Source organism: Salmo salar, chromosome ssa08 (genome assembly GCF_905237065.1).
Source record: "Salmo salar chromosome ssa08, Ssal_v3.1, whole genome shotgun sequence".
NCBI lineage: Eukaryota > Metazoa > Chordata > Actinopteri > Salmoniformes > Salmonidae > Salmo > Salmo salar.
The window spans coordinates 25,286,221-25,298,846 of NC_059449.1; the positions used below are offsets into that span (position 1 = coordinate 25,286,221).

The 12,626-nt window shown below is 45.5% G+C and overlaps 1 protein-coding gene across 1 annotated transcript in view; it reads left to right on the top strand.

Annotated features, from left to right (window-relative positions):
- Window positions 1-7,223, top strand: part of LOC106602098 (carboxypeptidase Z) — a 30,296-nt gene extending 23,073 nt beyond the window's left edge. Inside the window, 5 exon segments of the mRNA XM_045723068.1 lie at window positions 410-477; window positions 968-1,107; window positions 2,317-2,416; window positions 3,919-4,064; window positions 5,892-7,223. Of these exon segments, the coding sequence (XP_045579024.1) occupies window positions 410-477; window positions 968-1,107; window positions 2,317-2,416; window positions 3,919-4,064; window positions 5,892-6,146 (709 nt within the window). The 3' untranslated portion in view covers window positions 6,147-7,223.
- The last annotated feature ends 5,403 nt before the right edge of the window (window positions 7,224-12,626 follow it).

Here is a 12,626-nt window from a genome sequence, read left to right on the forward strand (position 1 = left end):
GATGACCTATATATTGTATATTCTAGGTGTGGAGCGTCCTTCATCAGGAGCAGAGGTCTCCTCCTCCTCCTCCTCCTCTCCTCCTCATAACATTACTGCTAGATGACCTATATATTGTATATTCTAGGTGTGGAGCGTCTTTCATCAGGAGCGGAGGTCTCCTCCTCCTCTCCTCCTCATAACATTACTGCTAGATGACCTATATATTGTATATTCTAGGTGTGGAGCGTCCTTCATCAGGAGCGGAGGTCTCCTCCTCCTCCTCTCCTCCTCATAACATTACTGCTAGATGACCTATATATTGTATATTCTAGGTGTGGAGCGTCCTTCATCAGGAGCGGAGGTCTCCTCCTCCTCCTCTCCTCCTCATAACATTACTGCTAGATGACCTATATATTGTATATTCTAGGTGTGGAGCGTCCTTCATCAGGAGCGGAGGCATCATCAACGGAGCTCTGTGGTACAGCTTCCCAGGGGGTACGGAACCTTCTATATCTTCTCCTCTCCTCCTCTCCTCCTCCTCTCCTCCTCAGAACATTCTGTCTCTCCTCCTCTCCTCTCCTCCTTTAACCCTCTCCTTCTCTCCTCCTCAGAACATTCTGTCTCTCCTCTTCTCCTCTCCTCCTTTAACCCTCTCCTTCTCTCCTCCTCAGAACATTCTGTCTCTCCTCCTCTCCTCCTCTCCTCCTCATAACATTACTGCTAGATGACCTATATATTGTATATTCTAGGTGTGGAGCGTCCTTCATCAGGAGCGGAGGTCTCCTCCTCCTCCTCCTCATAACATTCTGTCTCTCCTCCTCTCCTCTTCCTCTCCTTATCCTCCCCCTCTTATTCCTGCCTCGCTGTCTGTTAACTGTGTGTCTAGTCAGTACCTGTGTGTCTAGTGTATATATATATATATATATATATACACGGTGTGTGTGTGTGTGTGTATCCTAACTCTCTATTTCTCCGGTACCGTAAGGCATGTCAGACTTTAACTACCTCCACACTAACTGTCTGGAGATTACGGTGGAGCTGGGCTGTGACAAGTTTCCTTCTGAAGAGGAGCTCTACCCAGAGTGGCTCAGGAACAAGGAGGCCCTGCTCAGTTTCATGGAGTCGGTGGGTCTGCCTCTCTATAGCCCAGCGACCAGGCAGCCATTTTGTGCCGTAGTTATACCGTAGAAGGCTTATGTGTTATCTCATCATTTTTTTAACATGTTTGATGTCCTTATCAGTGGTGGCTGGTGGGCAGAGATATATGAGGACAGCTGGCTCTTTGTAATGGCTGGAATGGAATACATGGAACTGTACATTGAACACATGGAAAACATATGATTGATGTGTCTGATACCATTCCATTCATTCCAATACAGTCATTATGTTAAAACCTCTTAATTAAAGATCTTCCCCTTTTTCCAATTTTCTCCTAAAATGACATACCCAAATCTAACTGCCTGCAGCTCAGGACCTGAAGCAAGGATATGCATATTATTGATACCATTTGAAAGGAAACACTTTGAGGTTTGTGAAAATGTGAAAAAAATGTAGGAGAATATAACACATTAGATCTGGTAAAAGATAATACAAAGAAAAAACAATCATTCTTTTGTACCATCATCTTTGAATTGCAAGAGAAAGGCCATAATGTATTATTCCAGCCCAACTGCAATTTAGATTTTGGCCACTAGATGGTAGCAGTGTATGTGAAAAGTTTTAGACTGATCCAATGAACCATTGCATTTCTGTTAAAAATGTTGTATCAAGACTGCCCAAATGTGGCTAATTTGTTTATTAATAACTTTTCATATTCATAACTGTGCACTCTCCGAAAAACAATAGCATGGTATTATTTCACTGTAATAGCTACTGTAAATTGGACAGTGCAGTTAGATTAACAAGAATTTTTAAGCCTTCTGCCAATATCAGATATGTCTATGTCCTGGGAAATTTTCTTGGTTACTTACAACCACATGCTAATCGCATTAGCCTACGTTAGCTCAACCGTCCCGTGGAAGGGACACCGATCCTGAATACGTTTTAAGCTGCCATCCTACTATATATTTCTCCGGCCCACCGGCCTCCACTGACCTTAGCATTCCCTGACATTCACTGATAGGGTTGCAAATTACGGAAACTTCCCCAAAACTTCCTGGATTTCCAGAAATCCTGGTTGGGAGAATCCTGGAATCGGGGGGGAATAAGCAGTAAATCCAGGAATCCTGGAGATTCCTGGAAAACCAGGGAGTGTTGTTAAAATAACCCTATGTCATTCCCCAAGCCTGATATTCCCTGGTGTTATTCCCTGGTGTCGTTCCTTCTCTTCTCCAGGTCCACAGAGGTATTAAGGGAGTGGTGAAGGATGAGGAGGGCTATGGAATAAAGGGAGCGTCCATATCTGTCAGGGGAATACGTAAAGATGTCACCACAGGTAACCCCCGTAATAACTGATAGCCATAGTTCCGCATAATGTCTGCAACCCAAATGGCTACTTCTGAGCAGGGCCCTCTGTTAGAGCTCTATGGAGGGAGAAAGGAGCCCAAATGGCTACTTCTGAGCAGGGCCCTCTGTTAGAGCTCTATGGAGGGAGAAAGGAGCCATTTGGGACATAGATCATAACTGGTTTCATAACAGAGCTTTTACAGACACTCCAAGCGGTTTACATTCTATGGTGGAAATGTAGAGATGTTGTCAGTATACACGCAAGGAAAAGCAACATAAGAGCCTTTTCATTTCTCTATTTGGTTAGGTCAGGGTGTGATTTGGGTGGGCATTCTAGTTTTTCTATTTCTTTGTTGGCCGGGTATGGTTCCCAATCAGAGGCAGCTGTATATCGTTGTCTCTGATTGGGGATCATACTTAGGCAGCATTTTTTCCCACCTTAGTTTGCGGGATCTTGTTTTTGGTACTGCGCTGTGTAGCCCTACTGAACGTTACGTTTTCGTTTGTATTTGTTTTGTTTTCGGTGTTCATTTAAAAATGTAAAATGTACGCCTACCACGCTGCACCTTGGTCCGATCCTTCCATCGACGTGCGTAACACTGTCTCCTTCCTTCACTGTCTCCTTTCCTGTCTCCCTCCTGCCCTGTTTCCTTCCCTGTCTCCTTCCCTTCCCCTCCCTCCCCCTCTTCATCCCTCTCTCCCTCCATCCTAACTCCCTCCCTCTCGCACTCTCTCTCTCTCTCAATTCAATTCAACGGCTTTATTGGCATGGGAAACATTTGTTAACATTGCCAAAGCAAATGAAATAGATAATAAACAAAAGTGAAATAAACAGTAAAAATTACTCTCGCAGAAGTTCCAAAAGAATAAAGACATTTCAAATGTCATGTTATGTCTATATACAGTGTTGTAGCGATGTGCAAATAGTTAAAGTACAAAAGGGAAAATAAATAAACATAAATATGGGTTATATTTACAATGGTGTTTGTTCTTCACTGTTTGCCCATGTTGCATTTGCTCAGTACATTGTTTTCACTGAGGAAATGTACGAGTCTGCTGTTAATGATAATGCAGATATGCTGTTGACGCATATCCCACGGTAGTTATTGGGGTCAAATTTGTCTCCACTTTTGTGGATTGGGGTGATCAGTCCTTGGTTCCAAATATTGTGGAAGATGCCAGAGCTATGGATGATGTTAAAGAGTTTAAGAATAGCCCATTTTTCTTGTCTGTATATTTTATCATTTAATTGTGGATACCATCAACACCACAGGCCTTTTGGGTTGGAGGGTTGGTATTTTGTACTGTAGTTCATTTAATGTAATTGGAGAATCCAATGGGTTCTGGTAGTCTTTAATAGTTGATGCTAAGATTTGTATTTGATCTCTCTCTCTCTCTCTCTCTCTCCCTCTCTCTCTCCCTCCCTCCCTGTCTCCTTCCTCCCTCCCTCCATCTCTCCATCCCTCTCCCTCTCCCTGCCTCTCTCTATAGCGGAGGATGGTGATTACTGGAGGTTAATGAACTCAGGAACACACATCATAACAGCATCAGCTAAAGGTTACTCCAAGGTCAGCAAGAGAATTTACCTGCCTGCTCACCTGGAAAAAGCTGGGCGGGTCGACTTCCTGCTCAAAAAGGTACCTGTAAAGTTAGAGGTTTATCTGTGATCTGTGATGTTTCTGTGCCAGGATCAGAGTTTGAGAAATATGATGTTGATGTCAATGTCATGATATCTGAGGTGTTGACGTCAGTGTCAGGATATCTGTGATGTTGATATCTGAGGTGTTGATGTCAGTGTCATGATATCTGAGGTGTTGATGTTAGTGTCATGATATCTGTGATGTTGATGTCAGTGTCATGATATCTGAGATGTTGATATCTGAGGTGTTGATGTCAGTGTCATGATATCTGAGGTGTTGATGTCAGTGTCGTGATTTTTGAGGTGTTGATATCAGTGTCATGATATCTGAGGTGTTGATGTTAGTGTCGTGATATCTGAGGTGTTGATATCAGTGTCATGATATCTGAGGTGTTGATGTCAGTGTCATGATATCTGAGGTGTTGATATCCGTGTCATGATATCTGAGGTGTTGATATCAGTGTCATGATATCTGAGGTGTTGATGTCAGTGTCGTGATGTCAGTGTCGTGATATCTGAGGTGTTGATATCAGTGTCATGATATCTGAGGTGTTGATGTCAGTGTCATGATATCTCGAGGTGTTGATATCAGTGTCATGATATCTGAGGTGTTGATATCCGTGTCATGATATCTCGAGGTGTTGATATCAGTGTCATGATATCTGAGGTGTTGATGTCAGTGTCGTGATGTCAGTGTCGTGATATCTGAGGTGTTGATATCAGTGTCATGATATCTGAGGTGTTGATGTCAGTGTCATGATATCTGAGGTGTTGATATCCGTGTCATGATATCTGAGGTGTTGATATCCGTGTCATGATATCTGAGGTGTTGATATCAGTGTCATGATATCTGAGGTGTTGATGTCAGTGTCGTGATGTCAGTGTCGTGATATCTGAGGTGTTGATATCAGTGTCGTGATATCTGAGGTGTTGATGTCAGTGTCATGATATCTGAGGTGTTGATATCAGTGTCATGATATCTGAGGTGTTTTATTCTTTTCACATTTCTCTTCTTCTTTCTGTATTCCACTTTTTGTGTTTCCGTTATCCTGTTTCTGCCTTCCTCTTCCCATCTTCTCCTCCTTCTCCTCACCCTGCTGTCTCCTCCCCCTCATCATCGTATTTTTCCACCCCTCCCTCTCTCCCTCCCGGTCGGAGTAGAGCAGTAGAACCTGACCTGTTATTCCCCAGCTCCTCCCTGAACGTCTGTCAGCTCCACCCATCATCATCATCATCACATTCGTCCTCTTCTCTTCCCCCTCTCCCCTCTCATCCATCCTCGTCCTCCTCGTCCTCGTCTTTCTCCCCCTCCTCGTCCTCCAAATCTGAGAACAGTAGAACCAGACTACCACCTGTTGTTCACCAGTTCCTATCTCCTCCCTCCTCCCCTCCCCTCTCCTCCCTCTCCCCTCCCCTCCCTCCCTCCCCTCCCCTCACCCCTCTCCCTCTCCCTCTCCTCCCTCTTCCCCTCTCCTCCCTCTCCCTCTCCTCCCTCACCCCTCTCTCCCTCTCCCTCTCCTCCCTCTTCCCCTCTCCCTCTCCTCCCTCTCCCTCTCCTCCCTCTCTTCTCCTCACCCCTCTTCTCCTCCCTCTCCCTCTCCTCCTCCCTCTCCCTCTCCCTCCTCTCCTCCCTCTTATCCCTCTCCTCCCTCACCCTCTCCTCCCTCCTCCCCTCTCCTCCCTCCTCCCCTCTCCCTCTCCCTCTCCTTCTCCTCGCTCTTCCCCTCTCCCTCTCCCTCTCCTCCCTCCCCCCCTCTCCCTCTCCTCCCTCCTCCCTCCTCCCGTACCTCTCATTAAAGAAAGGTATTTCTCTCCTCTCCTCTAGGTCCCTGTACAGCCAGTACGACCAGACTACCACCTGTTCCTCAGCTCCTCCCTGGACACTTACGAGCGCTTCGACCCTTACAACCAGTTCCAGAGCTACGGCCGCTCCGAGCCGGGAGAACCGAGAGAACCCAGGGAACCGGGGATGGGAGGAGAACCGGGGATGGGAGGAGAGTGGCAGGAGAAGCCCTGGTGGTGGAACTACTTTACTCAGGCAGGGGTCTCTGCTCCCACCTGGCTGCTACGGAACATCTAGAAGACTGGACAGGATAAAGACTGAAATGGCACACTATTCCCTTATTTTGTGCACTACATTTGACCAAAGCCCATAGAGCAGGAGGCTTCTTTGTAGTTTGCATCCCAAATGGCACCCTATTCTCTATATAGTGGACCCTATTCCCTATATAGTGGACCCTATTCCCTATATAGTGCACCCTATTCCCTATATAGTGCACCCTATTCCCTATATAGTGCACCCTATTCCCTATATAGTGCACCCTGTTCCCTATATAGTCAAAAGTAGTGCGCTATAAAGGGAATGGGTGCCATGTGGAATGTCTCCTACAAGCAGAGGCATGAATTGGTTCTCAATATTTTTTGGTTTCTGTCCCCCATCGCATTTAGCTCTGGCCGGAGTACCACCAACGTTCCCCTCATGTTACCAGAAGGCCTATGTTCTGATTAGTCTTCCTGTGTAGATAGGACAGGTACCCCGTCCACCAGGGGAACACCTACCTCCAATATGGACAGGAATCTGATCAAGACTCTGGGACCCCATTAACATATTGGGTGTTCTATTTAGAATGTTTCATTAAGACGTTCTGATCACAACATTCCTCCTCTGAGTTCTGTCTTCCTCAGTGTTCTATTTAGAATGTTTCATTAAGACGTTCTGATCACAACATTCCTCCTCTGAGTTCTGTCTTCCTCAGTGTTCTATTTAGAATGTTTCATTAAGACGTTCTGATCACAACATTCCTCCTCTGAGTTCTGTCTTCCTCAGTGTTCTATTTAGAATGTTTCATTAAGACGTTCTGATCACAACATTCCTCCTCTGAGTTCTGTCTTCCTCAGTGTTCTATTTAGAATGTTTCATTAAGACGTTCTGATCACAACATTCCTCCTCTGAGTTCTGTCTTCCTCAGTGTTCTATTTAGAATGTTTCATTAAGACGTTCTGATCACAACATTCCTCCTCTGAGTTCTGTCTTCCTCAGTGTTCTATTTAGAATGTTTCATTAAGACGTTCTGATCACAACATTCCTCCTCTGAGTTCTGTCTTCCTCAGTGTTCTATTTAGAATGTTTCATTAAGACGTTCTGATCACAACATTCCTCCTCTGAGTTCTGTCTTCCTCAGTGTTCTATTAACTCTTCTGTTTCAATGTCTTTCTGTTACAGCATTCCTCCTCTGAGTTCTGTCTTCCTCAGTGTTCTATTTAGAATGTTTCATTAAGACGTTCTGATCACAACATTCCTCCTCTGAGTTCTGTCTTCCTCAGTGTTCTATTTAGAATGTTTCATTAAGACGTTCTGATCACAACATTCCTCCTCTGAGTTCTGTCTTCCTCAGTGTTCTATTTAGAATGTTTCATTAAGACGTTCTGATCACAACATTCCTCCTCTGAGTTCTGTCTTCCTCAGTGTTCTATTAACTCTTCTGTTTCAATGTCTTTCTGTTACAGCAAGTGGACTTGAGGATCTGACAGGTTGGGACACATACACAAACCCTAGCACACACACACACACACACACACACACACACACACACACACACACACACACACACACACACACACACACACACACACACACACACACCACACACACACACACACACACACACACACACACACACACACACACACACTCTTTGCCTCTTAGTGGTGGTCATTTGTCATTTTTAAGGATTGGGGGCAAATTCTAAAGACACAGGCAGCTTGTGATGACTTACTGCCTTCAAGACTCAGCATGTCTAAAGATACTCCCCTCCCCCCTACTCTCCTCCTCCTCTCCTCTCCTCTCCTCTCCCCCTCCTTTACTCTCCCCTCTCTCCTCTCCTCCTCCCCTCCTCTCCCCTCCCCTCCTCTCCCCCTCCCTCCTCCTCTCCTCTCCCCTCTCCTCTCCTCCCCCTCTCCTCTCCTCTCCCCCCTACTCTCCTCTCCCCTCCCCTACTCTCCTCCTCTCCTCTCCCCCTCTCCTCTCCTCTCCTCTCCTCTCCTCTCCTCTCCTCTCCTCTCCTCTCCTCTCCTCTCCCTCTCCTCTCCTCTCCTCTCCTCTCCTCTCCTCTCCTCTCCTCTCCTCTCCTCTCCTCTCCTCTCCTCTACCCCTTCCCTCTCCCCTACTCTCCTCTCCTCTACCCCTTCCCTAGTCTGCTCCTCCTCTCCTCTCCCCCTCCCCCTCCCATACTCTCCTCTCTCTTGCTCAAACTTTCTATGTCCCCTATCTATTTCCTTCACTAATGTTGACCAGGGTCTATAGGTCATGACAGAGATGTTGACCAGGGTCTATAGGTCCTGAACAGAGATGTTGACCAGGGTCTATAGGTCCTGATGTTGACCAGGGTCTATAGGTCCTGATGTTGACCAGGGTCTATAGGTCCTGACAGAGATGTTTGTATACTATATGAAACAAGTCATTAGGAGAGTTAAAGTCAGCTGTGTCGGTGTTTAGCCTACCAGAATCACAACCCTCTTCATAAATCACTATTACATGTTTTTCCCTACTGATGATTATCATTTCAGATTGGATAAAAAATGTATAAAGAGATGAAGAATCCACTGGTCTTGCTATTTTCATGATTTAGGGTGTCATTACCACTGCTGGCCGCTAGACGGCGCCACAGTACACTAAATGAACCGCCAGGCTTTCACACTGTTTTGATGGGAGATGTCATTAGTTATTTTAACCACAAGAGGGCGCAACCTTACATTAAATGAAGACCAGGCCACCTTTCACCCACAGGGGTAGAAATTAAACTATTGACGGAAAATGAAAAACAAGAGAGTAGATAGATGAGAAAAAGTCCAGGCTTTCGGATTTAGAGAGAGAGATGTTATTCAAGTCTATGTGCTATAACCCAGTTATCTCTCCTTCCTCCTGAAGTGTGCACTTGATCACTAGGCCTACTGCCCACAAATGATCTTTCCTACCTCCTGAAGTGTACACTCATTCACTAGGCCTACTGCCCACATGTCTAAAATGATTGGATTGGTGTTGTGGAGACATGGGCTAGAGAGATTTTCCATATACCAGTCATTCCCTTTCAAATCTATGAAGGCAAGTGAACAAATGCTCACTTGGAGAGAAAATTGGGACGCAGCCATTGTGCCAAAGTCCTGTAGACTGGTTAGAGTTAGTTATTCTCCTAGCGACACAAAGGGAGGCAAGAGAATTCACTAGCTATAAAGTAGAGAGTAGCCTTATAGGCTATCTTTTCCTGGCTGTTAAATCATACTGAACACAAATATATAAAGGGGTCCTCCTCGAGTGGGGCAGTGGTCTAAGGCTGTGCCGCTAGGGATTCTGGGATTGAGTCCAGGCTCTATCTCAGTGGTCTAAGGCTGTGCCGCTAGGGATTCTGGGATTGAGTCCAGGCTCTGTCTCAGTGGTCTAATGCTGTGCCGCTAGGGATTCTGGGATTGAGTCCAGGCCCTGTCTCAGTGGTCTAAGGCTGTGCCGCTAGGGATTCTGGGATTGAGTCCAGGCCCTGTCTCAGTGGTCTAAGGCTGTGCCGCTAGGGATTCTGGGATTGAGTCCAGGCCCTGTCTCAGTGGTCTAAGGCTGTGCCGCTAGGGATTCTGGGATTGAGTCCAGGCCCTGTCTCAGTGGTCTAAGGCTGTGCCGCTAGGGATTCTGGGATTGAGTCCAGGCTCTGTCTCAGTGGTCTAAGGCTGTGCCGCTAGGGATTCTGGGATTGAGTCCAGGCCCTGTCTCAGTGGTCTAAGGCTGTGCCGCTAGGGGATTCTGGGATTGAGTCCAGGCTCTGTCTCAGTGGTCTAAGGCTGTGCCGCTAGGGATTCTGGGATTGAGTCCAGGCCCTGTCTCAGTGGTCTAAGGCTGTGCCGCTAGGGATTCTGGGATTCTGGGATTGAGTCCAGGCTCTGTCTCAGTGGTATAAGACTGTGCCGCTAGGGATTCTGGGTTGAGTCCCTGTCTCAGTGGTATAAGGCCGTGCCGCTAGGGATTCTGGGATTGAGTCCAGGCCCCGCCGAGGAGAGGGGAGGGTTTGCGGCGAGGATGTCCTTGTCGCGGCGGGGGCCGGCCCGCTACACGGTCACCAGGTGTACAGTGTCCCCGCCATTGTGCGGCTGGCTTCCCGGGTTAAGAGGCGGTGCTGTGCCGCTCAGCAGCTACTCCAATTGGATTCCAGGAAATTGGGGAGAAAACGGGGTAAAGCGTATATAAAAGCAACATGCAACAATTTCCAGGATTTTACTGATTTACAGTTCATATAAGGAAATCCATTCAATTTAAATACATTCATTAGGCCATGGATTTCACATGACTGGACAGGGGTGCAGCCATGGGTGGGCCTAGGAGGTCATAGGTCCACCCACTGGGGAGCCAGGTCAATCAGAATGAGTTTTTACCCCACAAAAGGGCTTTATTACAGACAGAAATACACCTCAGTTTAATCAGCTGTCCGGGTGGCACGTCTCAGACCATCCCGCGGGTAAAGAAGCCAGCTGTGGAGGTCCTGGGCTGGCGTGGTTACACGTTTGTCTGCAGTTGTGAGGCCGGTTGGATGTACCACCAAATTCTCTAAAACGACATTGGAGGTGGCTAATGGTAGAGAAATTAACATTAAATTCTCTGGCAACAGCTCTGGTGGACACAACAGCTCCTGCAGTCAGCATGTCAATTGCACGCTCCCTCAAAACTTGAGACATCTGTGGCATTGTGTTGTGTGACAAAACTGCACAATTTAAAGTGGCCTTTTATTGTCCACAGCAGAAGGTGCACCTATGTAATGATCATGCTGTTTAATCAGCTTCTTGATATGCCACACCTGTCAGATGGAAGGATTATCTTGACAAAAGGAGAAATAAGCTTTTTGTGCGTACATGTTGCGTTTATATTTCTGGTCAGTGTATTTTAGACCTAGGCCTACTCCACAACACTTCCACTGTGAACACACACATATACGCTGAACTAAAATATACTGAACTAAAACTGTACATTGTTAAAATGTTCCTAGAGGGGATCCTTCAGGGGTTCTTTAAACTGAAACTGGTGGGGGGGGTTCTTCTTTTAAAGGAAAGAACCCCTCTTAATGGATCCTCAAATAACCCTTTGAAGAACATTTTGTGGTTCATTGTTATTATTAATAATAATCAGTGTAACAGTAATATATTTAGTAACACAACAATAACAACAACAACACATTTTAGGTGACAGTGTTTATTATGATTTTAGTGGCAAAGCAGAATTCAAAAATCAAAATATGAGGCACACTCCCTGCAGAGCCCTAAGTCCAACAGGTTTATCTTCTGGTCTGTTACTGTTACTGTTCTCTATATCCTCTGTTACTGTTCTCTATATCCTCTGTTACTGTTCTCTGTATCAATTCATATCAAATATTTGTAACATGCTTCCGAATACAACAGGTGTAGAACCTTACAGTGAAATGCTGAATACAACAGGTGTAGAACCTTACAGTGAAATGCTGAATACAACAGGTGTAGAACCTTACAGTGAAATGCTGAATACAACAGGTGTAGTAGACCTTACAGTGAAATGCTGAATACAACAGGTGTAGTAGACCTTACAGTGAAATGCTGAATACAACAGGTGTAGTAGACCTCACAGTGAAATGCTGAATACAACAGGTGTAGAACCTTACAGTGAAATGCTGAATACAACAGGTGTAGAACCTTACAGTGAAATGCTGAATACAACAGGTGTAGAACCTTACAGTGAAATGCTGAATACAACAGGTGTAGAACCTTACAGTGAAATGCTGAATACAACAGGTGTAGTAGACCTTACAGTGAAATGCTGAATACAACAGGTGTAGTAGACCTCACAGTGAAATGCTGAATACAACAGGTGTAGAACCTTACAGTGAAATGCTGAATACAACAGGTGTAGAACCTTACAGTGAAATGCTGAATACAACAGGTGTAGTAGACCTTACAGTGAAATGCTGAATACAACAGGTGTAGTAGACCTCACAGTGAAATGCTGAATACAACAGGTGTAGTAGACCTCACAGTGAAATGCTGAATACAACAGGTGTAGTAGACCTCACAGTGAAATGCTGAATACAACAGGTGTAGTAGACCTCACAGTGAAATACTGAATACAACAGGTGTAGTAGACCTTACAGTGAAATGCTGAATACAACAGGTGTAGTAGACCTCACAGTGAAATGCTGAATACAACAGGTGTAGTAGACCTTACAGTGAAATGCTGAATACAACAGGTGTAGTAGACCTTACAGTGAAATGCTGAATACAACAGGTGTAGTAGACCTCACAGTGAAATGCTGAATACAACAGGTGTAGTAGACCTTACAGTGAAATGCTGAATACAACAGGTGTAGTAGACCTCACAGTGAAATGCTGAATACAACAGGTGTAGTAGACCTTACAGTGAAATGCTGAATACAACAGGTGTAGAAGACCTCACAGTGAAATGCTGAATACAACAGGTGTAGAACCTTACAGTGAAATGCTGAATACAACAGGTGTAGTAGACCTCACAGTGAAATGCTGAATACAACAGGTGTAGTAG